Genomic DNA, 16,213 nt, shown 5'->3' with positions numbered 1-16,213 from the left:
GCAAGTGATTTTGAGCTCCCCAAGGTCACCAGTTTGCTGCCGGTCTCTTCTTGATTTGCAGTTTGTTTTGTGCAAATAGTGTGCACAAAATGAACGACTATCATACACGAAGGTTTTGCAAAAAGTCCCCAAAATACGTGCCAACTTCCAAAATTGTGCCCATTTCCCCCTTAGATTGAACTGAAGGTGATTTCCAATCTTTTGAGAAAGTTTTAAGAAGGTTGTTCAGATTGTGAACATGAAGCCAAGTGTTTGGGCATTTGCAAAGATTTTCAGAGCAAATGAACTCATATTCGTTTTCATATTTGCATTTTTCTGTGGTTTGTGACCCAAAATGAAATTGTCATAAATCCCCGAGCATGGGTCACTTGACACAAACCAGGGTTCCAGAGATCTGTGGTTTCCTGTGATCAAGAAGTATGCTCATGAATGCAGCCTAAAGATTTTCACTTGGCTTCTCTCGCAAGTGGGAGCTGCTGAACAATCCACAGACTGTCCATCTGTGGTTTATTTTTGTGTCCAGTCCAGGAATTCTGGCTTGTCTCTTCCCAAGCAAATCAGTTATAAACTCTGAATTGTTACTGGCTTATAACTGAAGGAGAGAAGCCAGAATTCCCAGACCTGACATGAGAGTAAACAGATCATGGGCCAGAGGGTTTGTTTAGTTGCCCCCGCTTTCAGAAAGAGCCAAGCAGGTCAGACTTCACAAGCATGCTTGCTTGATCATGAAAATGCAAAATTCTCTCTCATTTATCGGAAGGCGTGCAAAGTAATTTCGAGAGCCATGGTAGGTAAAAACAAGGGCATGGGAAGGAGAGTGGGATTAGCAACTGTTTTGTCAGCTGTTCACAATTGAGATTCAAATTACCATCTGAAACCTTTGCTTGGCTTTTAAAATGTTCTAGACGTTCTTAATCCACTTCCTCCTTCTCTTATCCTTTTTGTCCCCATGTTCATTTAGGCAAGAAGACAACAAGACCCTAGCCCTGGATCAAACCTAGGAAGTGGCGATGATCTCAAATTGCGTTAAGCGAAGCAATTGCTGTGCCATACGTGCTTTTCAGAGTTGGCAAATGATGGAGTTAAAAGACCAGAAACTGTGATAACTGGGTATATACTAGAGTCTATTCCCTGACCTGCGGCAGCCAAATTATCATGTCCTGCCATGGTTTGCACTATGTTTGTGTTGCATTACCTGCATTTCGGTTCTTTAAACATGTCACCAATGGGAATTTGAAATTCTTGTTTTTCTATGCAAGCTTACAATTGTGTTGGCACTATTTTAGTGAAGACAGTTACTTTTATGCAGCTGTAGCAACAGTTCCTCAACTAGTAATATTTTTTTTTCTTTTCAGAATAGGTCAAAAGATTGGAAAATGTTTTTGCGATTTTTTAAAAACCAAAACTTTCTAAAATAATTTTTGTATGGGATTTTTGGAAGTTAGTTTGTCATTGTGTTCTTGCTTTTTAGACATGCGCTCGCTCTCTCTGTCTCTCTGTCTCTCTGTCTCTCTCTCCCCCCCCCAAACTTGCAAAATGTTTTCCTTTTTGCATTATGCAACCAAATATTTGTAACAGTGTTGACGATTTATTGAACTACATGTTTTATTTTTTAGAACTGCAAAATCCCATGATCTTGTTCAGCGTTTAAGTTATGTTTCAGATGGCAAAACAGCTATTGCTATTTTAATCTGCGCACTGTTGTAGATTCTACTCTGCAATTGTTAGTTGTCAGTTAATACGCCCCCACTGGCCAGCACAGAACTTGGTGCCTCGAATGTTAGACCTGTTCCTGCCTATATTTGATCCACTGATTCCAAAAATGGCACCACGCTTTCCCTGTCAGCTCCAGTTTTTGAGATGCAGCATAAATGCTATATACCACTCTTCACTCTGGCACCCTTCAAAAATCAGGATATTTTAATGTAGTGTTTTATTTAATCTGCTTATAGTATGAAAGAAACACATTAAAAATTACAAGAAAAGTGAAATACACTAAATCTACTTATTTCAAACCAAAAGCACAGGTTTATGATGCAAAGGTTCCAGCCATTCGACACAGAAGCAGCTCCTTTCGTAAGATATCCGAGAATGGGATCTGCCAAGACAATCCCACATAAGTTTCCAGCAGTGATGTGCCCTCATGTGCACATCCCATCTTCCTTGGCATCTGCCTTCCATTGTTTTTATGTCTGGGTGAAATCTTTTCCCTTGCCCTTCGCTTAAGTCACCAAGATTCTCTGGAAAGTGATCTAAGTGACTGAACAGATAATGGATTTTCACACTCATTTTGCAGCGAAGGCTGTTGAAATGAAAGAGCATCTCTCTACTAATTGAGTTTAGTTGTCTACCTTCCTGTTGCCAAGGAAGTTTTTCACAACAAGAACAAATAAAGACCAGGCACAAGATTCGATTTCATTCATTAATTCTATGAAATGTGGGTCATTTATGAGCTGTCTGATCTGTGGCCTATCGAAAAGTCCCGCCTTCAGTTTTTCCATGGTAAGTCCAGCTAATGAAATGAAACAATATGAGCGGAAATAGACACATGCCTCCTATAAGAGCATAACTCTAATGCAGTTAATAAATTACCCTTCAGAAATCCAGTGTTTCTGATGTAAAATTACAGTTGGAAGTAATGTAAACACTTTTACTTGTACACAAAAACACGAACTAGGTAGCAGAAGAACAAGTTGATCAGCAAAATCTGTTCAAAAACTGACTAAAAATTACACACATTTAACCATATCCAAGAAACTAGAGCTGATGCAGTCTAGCCAATGCAGTTTTCTGAATCAGCACTCCAAATAACCCCAAGAACAGGTCTAAAAATCAAGGCACCAAGCATTTGTGGGGGGGGGGTTGGGCTGTGTAACCTTTTGAAACTCATTGTAAACTGACTTTCATTTTATTCAGGGACTCTAAACCTAAATCTAAAATGGAACACCAAAATTTTATGAGTAGGTTTTACAGTATGTTAGGCAGAGAATAATGGTGTTACCTTCAACAATCATGTTGAAGTCTCATTGAACTGTTTTTATATCCTATTCTTATTTTAACTTGACTAGTAACATGAATTGAGACATTTTAATTGTATGCAGGAAGTCTCATACTGGCTGAAAGATGCCTTGGTGTTTTCCGTAAAAAATGTTGTTACAGTATTTTCAAATAGGGTGAGATTGGGATAAAATAAATAAAATAGTAATTGTTCACTTTTGCAGATGATTCTTCCCTCTTGACCCTGTTACTCGGCACAGCACTGCTCACGGTGTGTTGCTTGCAGCAGTTCTTCCGTTTATCTTGTCCGGCCAATTTTAGGGAGGAAAAACATTTGAGTGATCAGTTCAGGACTTTTAAACAGCAGCATCCATTTTGTTTTTGAATATTTGGGTACTGCCATATGCAAGGGGAAGCTGCTCCCCCTACTTGCCAAGTTGCAATCCTCAAATTCCCAACTTGGGTTTCAAGCCACAAGTACCTAGCCCCTGAAGAATATGAGATGTAAGCCAAAATGTGCAGGCACTGTTCTGTTTGTTTGTATTACGAAAAACGCTTGCCTCCCACCTCAGAGGGTTTTTTGCCAATGGATGAAGGTCATTGCTGTGACAAATACTTAGGAAAGCAAAGTTAGCTATATAGACAGAAAAGTACAAAGTGACACACCCATCATCTGGGGAAGAAACGTCCTGAATAATTTTAAAGGCAGGTGGAGTAGTCTTCACTCATTGAGAAGTGAGTGCTGCCCCATAGAAGCCCTTTGGAAAGCCGGGTTCAGGCTGGGCTCTGGTTGGGCAGAAGTAGGTCTTCCCCAAAAGCAAAGGTGGGTGCAAAAACAGCGATTTATGAATTTCCTAATTCATATCTTACGGCATATCCAAGAAGGTGATTTTTTTCCTAGTGTATAAGCAAACTAATTAAGTAGAATATGGCCCTTCTGCAGGTTTATCTAGTCCTCTGGCACAAAAACATGGGGAGGGATGGCTGTGGATTTGATTACAAAAGTAGCAGAAAGGGGCTGCTCATTGTCTCAGTTTCTCAGGAAAATGTGAGGAAGGATGCAGGTGGGATGGTTTCTTTTTAAAAGCCACTGAAAGGGAAAGAATTGACCTCACATCCCTCAGTGCCGCTGCTGCAATAGTTTTGTGTTCCCTACACCAGTCCTGTGGCAACGACACAGAGCTTAAGTCTCAGGGTTGTTAAGCTGTGCTTTAAAATGCTGCAGGGGGGACTTGTTATCGCCGCCCTACCTGGTCATGTCATTAATGGGCAATTTGAATTTCCAGACCATGTACCCACATGCAGTGATCACTCAGATCAGCAAAGCAACTTGGAAAAGCCAGATTGTTTATTCAGTATGAAATGTTTTATGGATTTAAATGTCCATAAATTTAAATTTACATACGTTGCATTTGTAGAAGCCTCCCTTCTGAAATAGTCCTGCAGATGCCAGTGTGATAAGATGCATTATTCCTTATTAATGGTAATAGCCAAACTCACAACATTACAAATGCTTGTAAAATTTGAAATAGCCGATGAAACTTCTTTGTGCATAGCAACCTGAATTTTCTGTATAATCTAATGGTTGTTTATTGGTACTGTTTCCAAAGAGGTTCACTAAATAGAAATGTGGTGTTGTCACATTTCATGTTCTAAATTTTAAGATTCTGTGCATGTCTTCCTTGTTTTAAAAAACAATGGTCGAAAAAGTTTTTTGTTGATGGTCTGTTCTAACCTGAGGTGTACTTGTATTCTGAAGGAGTGTGGTGTTACCTGGTAGTTTTAACCCACAACATCCTTTAACCCTAACCATGGACTACACCAGCTGGAGGTGGTGGGAGTTGTAGGCCAAAACACATTGCCTCTCCCCATATGGTCAAAAGAACATAAATTATGTTATTTCATATAAACTTCTGCAGTCTGTAACTTTTTTCCTGTTTTCTAGAATTACGCTGTACTCCTCCGACAGTCTCCTTGGTGTAATAAGCGTGTTGGCCCTCTCACGCTTCCCTTCCTACTGTGAACAATCCGACCGGAAGGCCTCCAATCATAATTTCCCATTTTGTCCTGAGAGGCTACAGTTACCCACTTAGGAACAATCAAGAATTAAAAATCAATTTCAAACTATGGTTTAGTATCCTAGCTCTTTGAGATGTTGGCAACTATATTTTCTGGTTCAAGTGAACAGGGAAAATGATTGATTAAGAGGCTTGAGGTTTGATTGTTTGCAGTATGAAAGAAGTAGCACACGAGCTGTTTGAGCAAGCAAAGTCTTGCTCACATCTAAGCTTATTAAGCCAAGATTTGATTGTCTGACCCAAATCACTATGTCTTAATGCTGGCATTAAGATCACAAGCCCCTTTTCCTCCGCTAGTAAGTGCAGATCTGTTAAACTTAAGACATTAAGTTATTGATGCAATTTGATATTTTTTTCATAATTCTATTTAAACAGAAGTTGCATCATCCTTGAACTAATCTCTTTAAGAGTTGCCTTAAGCTTCCAGATTGCTTTTGCTATCTTTTTCTGTTACGTTAACTATGTTCAAAATAAAGTTCTGTGTAGTGAAATGAAGTTGCTGTACATTCCTTTCCACCAGTTACTGATTCATACCATTGCTGTGTTTAAGAATTAAGGACAATGTGGCAAACATTAAGGACAAAATGTGGCAAACGTTCCAAAGTAGTGCCTCTTTTACAGAATGGTAGATGACTTACTATACTTGGAAGAATTATGTTAGCATCCAGAGGCTATTTCAGTCCTTTTATTTCCTTTTTCACTCAATGCTCTAACAGTAGCCAAACTCTTAGTCAAGCGTTAAATCTTATAGATATTATACGGAAGTTAAATACAAATGTCTTGAACGTCTAATGAAGGCAAACTGTTAATTTTCAGTAATATATTGGACTTGACCTGCTTGCCTGCTCATACAGAGGATGGCTCTGTTTGCTCTGCTCTCTCCTCCATGCCAGCACAGGTATAGACAAATGCCTGTGGTTGTCTCTCATACCCCCATCCAGCGTTCCCTGCCCATTCCTTGCACATTACTGATGCTCAGAACAGGAGGAATTGCATCAAGGACCTGAATGGAGATACGCAAGTTTCTGCTCCCTTAAGCACATGGAGCACGTATAGGATTGGTTTATGAGAGTTTCCCAAGGTTATAAAGTTACCTGCACAGACTTGAGACAGGAAGCAATGTTGTGTGAGTGGATTTCCTCCCTTGTCTTCCTCCTGCAGCCTCTCCCAAAAGAAACTTGCTCTGGAAGGCCAGGTTGCACAGAATGCTTCAAGAAAGGGGGGAATCACTCCCCCTCCTAGTTCAGGTTAGTTAGTAGAAGCAGTTCTGTCCACAGGAATAATGAATTGGATTTCACCCATCCTCTCCTGCCAGTTTATGTTCATCTTGTACAGTTCCATTTACCCTCTTCTAGTTTCTGCTTTACTCTCACTTGTAAATAATACTTTCCTTGCTCTGGTGGATTGTATTAAGTACGGATTGCTGTCCTTCCTTGTTCTTATTGTCCAAATGCATTCATTATGTAGAAGCTATTTTAATGTGCATCATTTGGGTTTTTTTTAAATACTACCAACAATTGTTAGCCTGGGTGGAGGTAGTTATAGTCCAGTGGGTCTAGAGGGCACCAATATTTGGAGAAGGCTGAACTAGAACATTGCATTAGTGTTGGGTGCTGCCAGAGGTGATTCAGTGATTGGGTCCCCACAATGCAAATTAAATGTTGCTGCATTCTAAGATGCAGAAGGCTGCTTTTCCCGGGCAGAAAAGCTTGAATTGGTCCTGGTGGGAATAAGTGCTCCTGGAATAATTCACAATGCACCCGTGCGACACACCACTCCGGCCTAGTCCAAGTTCTGCATCATTCCTCCTCCTCTGGTTCTGGGAAGCACATGTGTGGCATTAAAGCACAAATCAGAGGAAAGGCTGTTGCTGTTCTTGTGAAATTCCTGGCAGGTGCCCAAGAGGTTGCTCAATGAAATGGCAGCGGTTTTGTTTGAGAGCTGTGAACCAGGAAGCTGCACAGTTCAGCTCTCTTTCTGGCCATTAATTCATTCAATAGCTTCAGGCAAGTTATGACTTGACCCTCAGTCACGACTTTTGTAGTGTACAAATAATACTTACTGGGTTTCTTATGATTTAATGAGCTGTTAAATTCAGCTGTAATGTAGCTTTTATCATTTAAATACAAATTAAGTTTGCCTCATCAGATGCAAAAGGACTTAGACCTAAGTATGCTTGTGAGCAGGTTCACCGGGGGAAGCATGTAAACTTTTGTTTTCATATAGTGCTACTTGAATAAATCTATGATACTGATCTGACAATGCAACCAGGTGAAATGGATTTCAGGGAACAAGCAGGTGCAGGTTAGACTCTTGTTTTCGAAAGCCTGTTGAAAAGGTTCTAAAGATAAAGTAGGCAAGAGCGGCAGACACAGCAGCCGTGTTTCCTTTTCCTGCTTGAGAATACAAAAGTGTGGCTTAGTTCGGGGTGGGGCTGCTAAATGCTGACACTCTGTGGCGCTACTGAGCCCAGTACACATCCCAGGGAGTTCAGCCACTGTGCTCATGTTAACAGTGCATTTGTATTCCAAATTCTTCAAAATTAGCCAGAGGGCAAGCAAGCGAATACCAACCGAAATACATGTGGCAGTTGCTGAACACAAAACATCACTTTGAATCTGCACAATGCAGGGTCCTGAGACCAGAATTAGATGCTATTATGTCAGGGAATCCCTACAGTTAAGTGGGGGAAACCTTGGCTTTAGTCTTCCTGAAAAGATCCTTTAAAAAGCCACTGGCAGGGACCAAAGACCATGCTTGCTATTCTGAGGCCTCCAAAAGCCAACAGATAACAGCACACGAGTATCCACGTGCAGCAGACAAAAACCCACGGAGGAATGCCGAGTTGATATAGTAGAACAGGTGTAGGTACTCTGGTGCCCTCTGGCCTATTTGGATTTCAGCTCCCAGAAACCCTTTCCATTGAGCTTGCTGGTCTCGGCTGATGGCAGTTGCTGTTGAAAACATACAGAGGATGCCAAGCTGTTTATCTTGCACTCAGGATCCAAGCTGCTGTATGTGCATCAGATGGTTAATCAGCGTGGGTGGCCTAAGCCAGCTGCGTACCCAGATGCACTCTACCCGTACTTAAGAAAGAGTCGGAGATCAGTGGCAAATCCCATGCTTTGCACGTAGAAGGTTCCAGGTTTGGTGCCTGGGTAAAGGGCCACATAGCCAGTAATATAAAAGGGTTCCCTGGACTGTTTTGGAGAGTATTTGCTAAAGAAGAGTTTTCTTGTTTGCCAACAAAACAAAGGAGGGAGCCACGAAAGAGGACAAAAGGAAGGGATCAAAAAATAACTCACATTACCCTAAATCTGAAGAGAGAGAAAAGTGGAGAAAAGATTTGATGCTTCTGTTTCAATTATGCATAACATATGAGTTAATATAAACAGTCCAGACTTAAACTCAAGGATGATTGCAATGGAAATAATGTTCAAATCTAAGAATAGTAAGATCAGAAGTCCATTGGATGAAAAGTGGTGAGTGTTTATCCTTCCAAACTTCCTTCCCGGTTTTGTCTGTCAAATGTTTCTACCCATTTTGTGTGCTTGTTTTTTCTGGAGGGACGTTTGCTTGGTAGCTTTGCATTTCGAAGGCCCTAGTCCCAATCACTGATTGTCTCAGACTGTAGAAGGGACTAGGCTAGACTGCTGTCTGAAGAGCCACTGCCAGGTCGTGTGGAACAGATTGGATGTCAGTCTTGATAAAAAGCAGGTTCAGGTGTTCACACTGTATGGCTTTTGGTGGACATTTCTTCAAACTGGCATATGGTCAATTTTATCTGCAAAGCATCGTGCAAATTGGTCACAATGGAACACTTTCTTCATCCAGTGGGCCAGAGTGGGATAGACCACTCTAAAAATCTTTTGGGGGTGGCTGTGTAGGTACAATACTAGCAGTGAACAGTTTGCAAGCCCTTATCATGGATGACATTTTCAAACACGTTCAAGGCCATGCTCAGTTTACTGGTTTATTACATTTCTCTGTCATCCAATTGTCCCGGTGAAATGAGCCCCCGCTGGGCTCATTCTTCTCCCCCAAGATGAAATGTGACCTAGTACAAGCGGAAGGGTAGATGGCAGCCTGCGATCAGCAGACCGATGTTAAAGACCACCTTGATGAGCTTGATGTGTTCAGACCACCTGGACCTGACAGGCTGCATGCTAGAATCATAAAGGAACTGGCAACAGAATGCTTTGAGCCACTGTCTGTAATCTTCAAGAAATCTTGGGAAACTGGAAGTGCCGGATGACTGGAGAAGAGCTGATGTCCCCATCTACAAGAAGGAGAAAAAAAAAAGAACTGGGGAATATGGACCAGTCAGTCTAGCATCAAGCTCTGGGAAAATACTGGAGCAAATTGCTTAAAAAATTGGTCTGCGAGCACCTTGAAAAAATGCTGTGATGAACAGAAGCTAACACAGACTTTTCAAGAATAAGTCATGCCAAACGAACGTAATCTCTTTGACTGGGTGACCTCCCAAATGGACAGCGGAAATGCTGTGGAAATAATTGATCTAGACTTTAGCAAAGCATTTGACAAAGTGCCCCACAACATCCTGATAAACTAGCAAAAAGTGGGCTTTCTGTTAGTTGGATCCATAACTGGCTGCAAAACCGGCTCATCATCATCACCTCCAGCTGGGGAGAGGCAATGAGCGGAGTGCCACAGGGCTCCATCAGCATCTTGATGAATGATCTGCGTAAGGAAGTCCAGGGAATGATAATTAAATTTGCAGATGATACAAAGCTGGGAGGAATAGCTGACACCTTGGAAGCAAAAAGGAAGGTCCAGGATGATCCAGACAAGCTAGAATGTTGGGCGGAAAGCAACAGAACGAAATCCAACAGAAACTAATGCCAGGTTGCGGGGCGGGATCCAAATACATCAGTAGAAGATAGGGAATGGGCGTTGTAGACGACAAGCTAAATACGAGCCGGCACACACGTGCTGCTTCTCCCAGTAGCTACCTACCCGCCTATCTCCCTCCCACTGCCCTCCCTGTCTCTTTCCAAGGCTTCTCTTCTATGAGTAGGCGGTATCCACAGCTGTAGCAACAATACACAATAGGTAGGCAGACATACGTACAGCCACACCCTTCACCCTTTTGCCTGACTAGCAAGAAGCAACTCCCCAAAGTGGGACACACACACAGCCACGCACAGGGACTACATCCACATGAAGTGGCAGAAAGTCTCTCCTGAAGAGTCTTGGGCCTGATCCTGCAAAGAGGCAGCACTTTCTGGCCCCAGGAATCTTTCTGGAACAGGCACAGACAGCAAGACTCATGGCCCACCTGGGCAGGTGGAATGTTCATCTCACCCTGACCTGGCCTTGTAGCTTACACATTGAATCATAGAAGAGAAAAGTCAGAAGGGGCCTTGGAGGCCATCGAGTCCACCCCCTGCTGTTGCAGGACGCCACGTTACACCCTCCCTCTCAGAGGGCTGTCCAGGTTCTGACAGGTTGAGAAGTTTGTCTTCCTGAAATTTAAATGAATACGTTCCTATACAAAGAATATGCAAGAAAGTCAACCTGCATTCCCAGATTCCAGCTTATTGGTACTTGGGCATCCACACTGCTGAATAAATCATCGGAAATGGAAAGCGATTAGCAAGGCTAGAGGTGCCTGGAGTGTGAAGTGCACTGACTCCTTGGCCAGGGCTTGTCGTGCAGCGTTGTTCACCATGCGCAGAGTGCCGTGGGCTTGCACGCCAGTCGCGGCAGCTGATCCCTTTTAGAACCACTGGGGATCCCTTGTGGAATAGAGGCTCTGTTGTACCGCGGGGACCTGCACGCCTGTGTATGATGCAGCTCAGGGATGCGTGAAGAAGCGCACAGGCACGGCAGCGGTCTCCTTCCGAGTGTCTCCTCTGCTTGGGATAGCATTTCCTCGAACAGGTTAACTAATAGAATCAAAACAGCAGTAAAAAAGAGAGGAGGCAAAGGTGCTCAGTGGGTGTATCTTAAAGCTTCTACCATTATCCGAATGCATCTTTCCATGGCAGCCTCAGTACTTGCTCATATCCTGTGGTTAGGGGGAGAAATAGCCACATCACAATGCCAGAAAGTTTCATTTTGTGTTAGTGCTGCTTTCTGTTACATTTATTTATTTAATAAATTTCTAGACTGCCACACTAGCCCCGAGGATTCTCTGGGCAGTTTACAATTACAAGAGAAAAACCTGGAAGCATGTTCCAAAGGGGGTGCACCACCAAGAAGAGCCTTCTCCTGACTCCCCCCCCCCCGCCTTTAGGAGCGGCTCCTGGAGAAGAGCTTCAGCTGAAGATCTTAATGGTCCGGCAGGGACATGTGCAGAGAGGCAGTCCTTGATATTTCTGTCCCCTTCCATGCAATGTTCTGCTTTTGCTATAGTCAGAAGGCCCAGATCCGCCTTGCTGGTTTTTGCTCAAGCAGCAGGAAGCATTTGTTCTATGAAAACCGTCCAATTCTGTTTGCTTGGCAGGAGTTGCTCTGAAAATCAGAGATGGGTTGTCCGCACATAATTTCTGTATGGACACTTAACCATGCTATTAAAACACAACTATGCTCCTTTGTGGAGACAGCTCTGCAAACCTTTCCCACGCTAGAGGAAAATCTGTTGTACAATGCCTTCAGCTTACACAGTGCAGGGGAGGGAAGAAAGCACGTGTGTCTGTTTTCTCAGACCGCAGTGTTGCTGCATGTGACTCATTTCCTAAAGCTGTTTTGGTCCCTTCACCCACTTCTGGGAAGTGGATCTGTGCTCTGAATGTGGGATTTGGTCATGAAAACATGGTGCTGTGGTCAATAGAAGAATAAGGACTAGTGTTGGGCGAAACAACATATTCATAGGCTGTCCCAGTTCTGAAGTGATGCAAAACCGTTGAGGCCGTCCCTTCCCTGAGGGTAAGCCTCACCTAGCGCAGGGAGGGGGGAAGGGGGGGCATGGGGGGAGGCCCAAATGCCTGCAAGCCAGGCCTTGGGCCTTAGCAGGACCCCATCAGATTGCGCCCTTAGGGTCAAAAGGGTGCAAAACATCCCCTTCCATTTGTTAAATTTCATGGCGCAGGTCAATAATTTAAAATAATTCTTTTAAATTATTATTGTTCCATCACTATAAACATTTGATATATGAGGTGTGTCCAGGTAGTAATGAAAATGATATTTTTAAAATTCTTTTATTGAAAAATTGGACAACTGAGGATGGTCTCCTTCAAAGTATGCCCCTTGTGAGTGTACACAACGCTTCCAGTGATTATTCCATTCTTCACAGCATCCCCGGGAGTCTTCCAGTGGGACGGCATTCAGAGCCTGCATAGCAGCTCTTTGGACATTATCCACACCACCGAAAGGTGTCCTTTCAAGCGATTCTTCATCTTTGGGAAGATGAAAAAGCTGCAAGGAGCCAAGCTGGGGCTGTGGGGTGGATGGGGAAGCCCCGTGGTGTGTTTTTCAGCCAAAAACGCTCTGACAGCCAAAGCACTGCCACTCAGTGCGTTGTTGTGATGAAGGAGCCAAGCAGAGCCGATCTCAGCCTCTGCCATCGCTACGCTTGTGCAGCTGGCAGCGCAGGTTCACCACAAGCTTCCCTCGCCATGTCCGAAGTTTCTGATGCACTTTTACCCAATTGCACACCGTTTTATCACGTTCCGCTGTTTCAAACTCGCTTGCATTTTTCTTAATACGAGGCACTTGGACAGGGTGTCACAAAAGGGAATGTCTCAGCTGACAGGGCTGGAATGCAACTGACCTGTGTTCTGGCGTTTACCTGGCACCCCACCCCGAGGGACCCTGGCCGGCCGGCCGGCCGCTCCCTTCACGGAGCCCGTCTCAAGCACAGGGACTTCATTCCAGTTCCTGCCATGACATACCCCATGCGCCCCAGCCCCCAAGAAAGGAGATGCAGAGGCGTGCAGCAACTATAAGCCACTGCAACAAAGAACGTTGCCCTCTATGGAGCAAGAAATGCCTGACATTCAGACTGGATTTTGAAAAGGAGTACAGGTGTAGCTCGAAGATATTGCTGAGCTGGTGTAGTTCATTTCCAGACCGCCACAATAAAGCAGATAGTGCGATGAAAGCGGGCCCTTTTTTTGGTTTCTCGGTGCACATAAAGGTTATGTTCACGCTTTACTGTAATCTAGTAAGTGTGCAATCCCATTCTTCATGGTTTCTGTGCATAACACACATGGGCTTGTGCAATGCTTAGAATCAGGAAAACGTCACTAGCTAAGTGTGCTGGGGGGGGGGGCAGGAGGGCCCTCCCCTTCCAATTTCCAGGAGGTATAGAGGGATGCCTGAATGCACAGATGGCCACTAGAAGGACTGTGACAGGTAAGCAACCTGTCTTTAAGGTCTTTTAAAAAATGAAGATACCCAAATGACTTGTAACTTTATCGGCTTTTTTATTTTGGTTGTGAATTATGCTGCGCTATTCGATAATTGCTTTATATCACCCTCTCAGTTTATTAATTTATCATTTAGCTTATATATTTAAGTCATCATCATTAGTTTGTATTGCTTTTAATTTTATTGGTATTGTTTTTATTGCCTTGTTGGGTTTATTGTGTTTGTTTGAATATAAGCTGCCCAGACAGCTTATGACTAATTGGACAGCATATAAATCAAATAAATAAAATAAAAAAGGGCTCTATTGCTAAAAAAAAAAAAAAAAAGTTAACCATCATACAAGCCTTCAGCAAGTCACAGTCTTTTTGCCGGAGTTGGATCTTGCCTCAAAGTGGATGGTGGTAGACTGGTCTGGGTGGTGGTGGTTGAAGACTGGAGGGGCTGTGGCAATGCTTAAAAACGAGACAATATCCTCAACCCTTTCAACAGTCTTCACGGCATCTCCAGCAGGAGTAGATTCCATCCCAAGAAACCACTTTCTTTGCTCTTCCGTAAAACGCTACCCTCATCCCCTAAAAGTGTCGTTACCAGATCACAGCATCTTATACAGTGTGGTTTTTGGTGCCCCAGAACAATTACAATAGGAAGCTCAAGACCACAGATCACCATAATAATGAAGAAAGTTTGAAATACTGCGGGAATTACCAATGTGTGACAAGGATGCACGAAGTGAGCAGATGCCGTTGGAAACACGGCACTGACAGACCTGCTCAGCACGGGACTGCCACAAACCTTGCATTTTTAAAAGACACAATAGCTGCAAAGTGCAAAAAATGAGGTATGCCTGTACAGTGCAAATATATGAGGGTTCTTCAAAAAGTTTCCGCATTTTAAAAAGTCTATTTATTAAGAATTTCAAAAACAAATCACATCACTTTTCTACATGGTCACCTTCCTTTGCGATGCATTTTTCCACAGTGGCGTACCAACTTTTTAATGCCATCAGCAAAATATATATAAAATATATTTATAAAATATAAAAGTGTGGAAACTTTGAAGACCCCTCATATGTTAGCTACTGGTGCACACCAAGAATTTCAGACAATCAGGTGATGCTTTATAGACTACAGCAAGCTCTGGGTGTTTCCCAAAGAGTCTTCCTGGAGAAGGAGCTCAGCAGAAGAACCATGTCCTGCCAGTGGGACCTCCTGCAAGAGCCAGGCACCTCTGGTTGGTTTTCCTTCGCTTAGTAGGGATTGGACTGACTGACTTAGAAAGGCATGCTAGAGGCTGCGATTATCTGGCTTGGGAACCCGTTTTCTGGGCCTGGTGTTGTTCCACCCTGGTTTTGTCTGCAGCTCCGTCTTAAGAACTCCTTTGCTGGTGCCAACATTCCCAGGATCTGCCTGGAAGCCTTCTCAAATATCTTGAGGATACGCCTTTTCTCCACAATCCCAGTCAAACAAAGGCAGGAGAGGATGGGAGAGAGACGGAGTCCCGGCTTTCAACTTTCTGCTTGGTACACAAAACACAACCCACCTTTGAGGGGTTTGTTTGTTTGTTTGTTTTTCTCCTCACATGGACCAGGTACGCTGCACCTGAGCCACCCCCACCTGGCTTCTTTCAAAGTGTTCCTGGTGATGGGATTTGCAAAGGGTTCCCCCTTGGGTCAGAGCATTCCAAGGAGCAGAAAGTTGTTTGCAATTGTGCTTTTGCACCGCATTGACAATGCAGTGGTACCTTAGCACACAAATTTAATCCATTCCAGGACCTGGTCGTGACCCATACTGGTCAAGAGCCAAGTTAAATTTCCCCGTAAGGTTCAATGTAAATAAGGTTAATCCATTCTGTAGCTATTTTTTTTATCAGAAAAATGTGAAGCAAAGTGACAAAGAGCAACAAAGATCACAGCCATCTCCCTGCCCACCCCCCAGTACAACCACGATCCTGCCTGTCATCCCTGCATGCGCCCGTCATCCCAGCGCACTGGAGGGGGGGAGACGGGCGCGATCGTGCGTGGGGGAAGATGGCCGAGACCACGGTTGTGCTCCTGCAGGAAAGACGGGCGTGATCTCAGCCATCCCCCCTCCACCCCCAGCACAATTGAGGCCATCTCCTTGCTTGGGGAGGGGGAAGAGATGGCTGTGATCACAGCCACCATTCAATGCAGAGTTCACGACCTAAGTCAAAACTTTTATGAAATTTTTGTTCGCAACCCAATATGGTCGTGAACTGAGGCATTCATGAGCCGAGGGACCAGTGTATTGCTAAAGACGCTGGAAAATCCTGGGTGACTGGAAGCCCAAAGTCTCCAAGGAGGGACTTTTCCAACTTAAGATATCTCCCAGTTGTAGATATCTGGGACAGACCTGTGTTTAAACCAGCAGGGCCTCCAATAGTCATTTCTAACTTGAGCCCCAAAATCTTAAATGGGGGGCATGCACATAGAAAACCAGAGCGACCAAAATCACTCAAATGCCAGAAGCTTTGTGTGCAAGGCTGCAGTGTGCGATCGTGTCTGGGGCTTGCTTTCTTTTGTTCCTTCCAAAAACAGAGATCACCAAGAGCCCACGGGAGGTGAGGACGGCTACTCCGAGGTTAGCTTTGCATGTGGGGTGTGCCAGGGCTTTGTATTAATGTGATGGAACTGCAACAAGGTGGGGTGTTTTGCTAGAGCAAGGAGGACTAAGCCAGACTTCATTTTAGTCTGCGGCTAGGAGCCATGTGTTAACTGCTTGCAAATTCATGCACATGTATTTTATGTATTTAGGCCTGCTGTGCGCTTAATTTGTGAATTCGCTTGT

The 16,213-nt window shown here is 43.7% G+C and overlaps 1 protein-coding gene across 1 annotated transcript in view; it reads left to right on the top strand.

The window, feature by feature from the left end:
- Positions 1–5,566, top strand: part of CBFB (core-binding factor subunit beta) — a 67,297-nt gene extending 61,731 nt beyond the window's left edge. The window contains exon 8 of the mRNA XM_044433912.1: positions 962–5,566. Within this exon, the coding sequence (XP_044289847.1) occupies positions 962–1,030 (69 nt within the window). The 3' untranslated portion in view covers positions 1,031–5,566. The remainder of the gene's footprint in view (positions 1–961) is intronic.
- Positions 5,567–16,213: the final 10,647 nt, after the last annotated feature.

Source organism: Varanus komodoensis, unplaced genomic scaffold (assembly GCF_004798865.1).
Source record: "Varanus komodoensis strain SLA01 unplaced genomic scaffold, ASM479886v1 scaffold27, whole genome shotgun sequence".
Taxonomy (NCBI): domain Eukaryota; kingdom Metazoa; phylum Chordata; class Lepidosauria; order Squamata; family Varanidae; genus Varanus; species Varanus komodoensis.
Note: the sequence above shows the minus strand (reverse complement) of the source record. Positions and strands in the feature narration are given on the sequence as shown.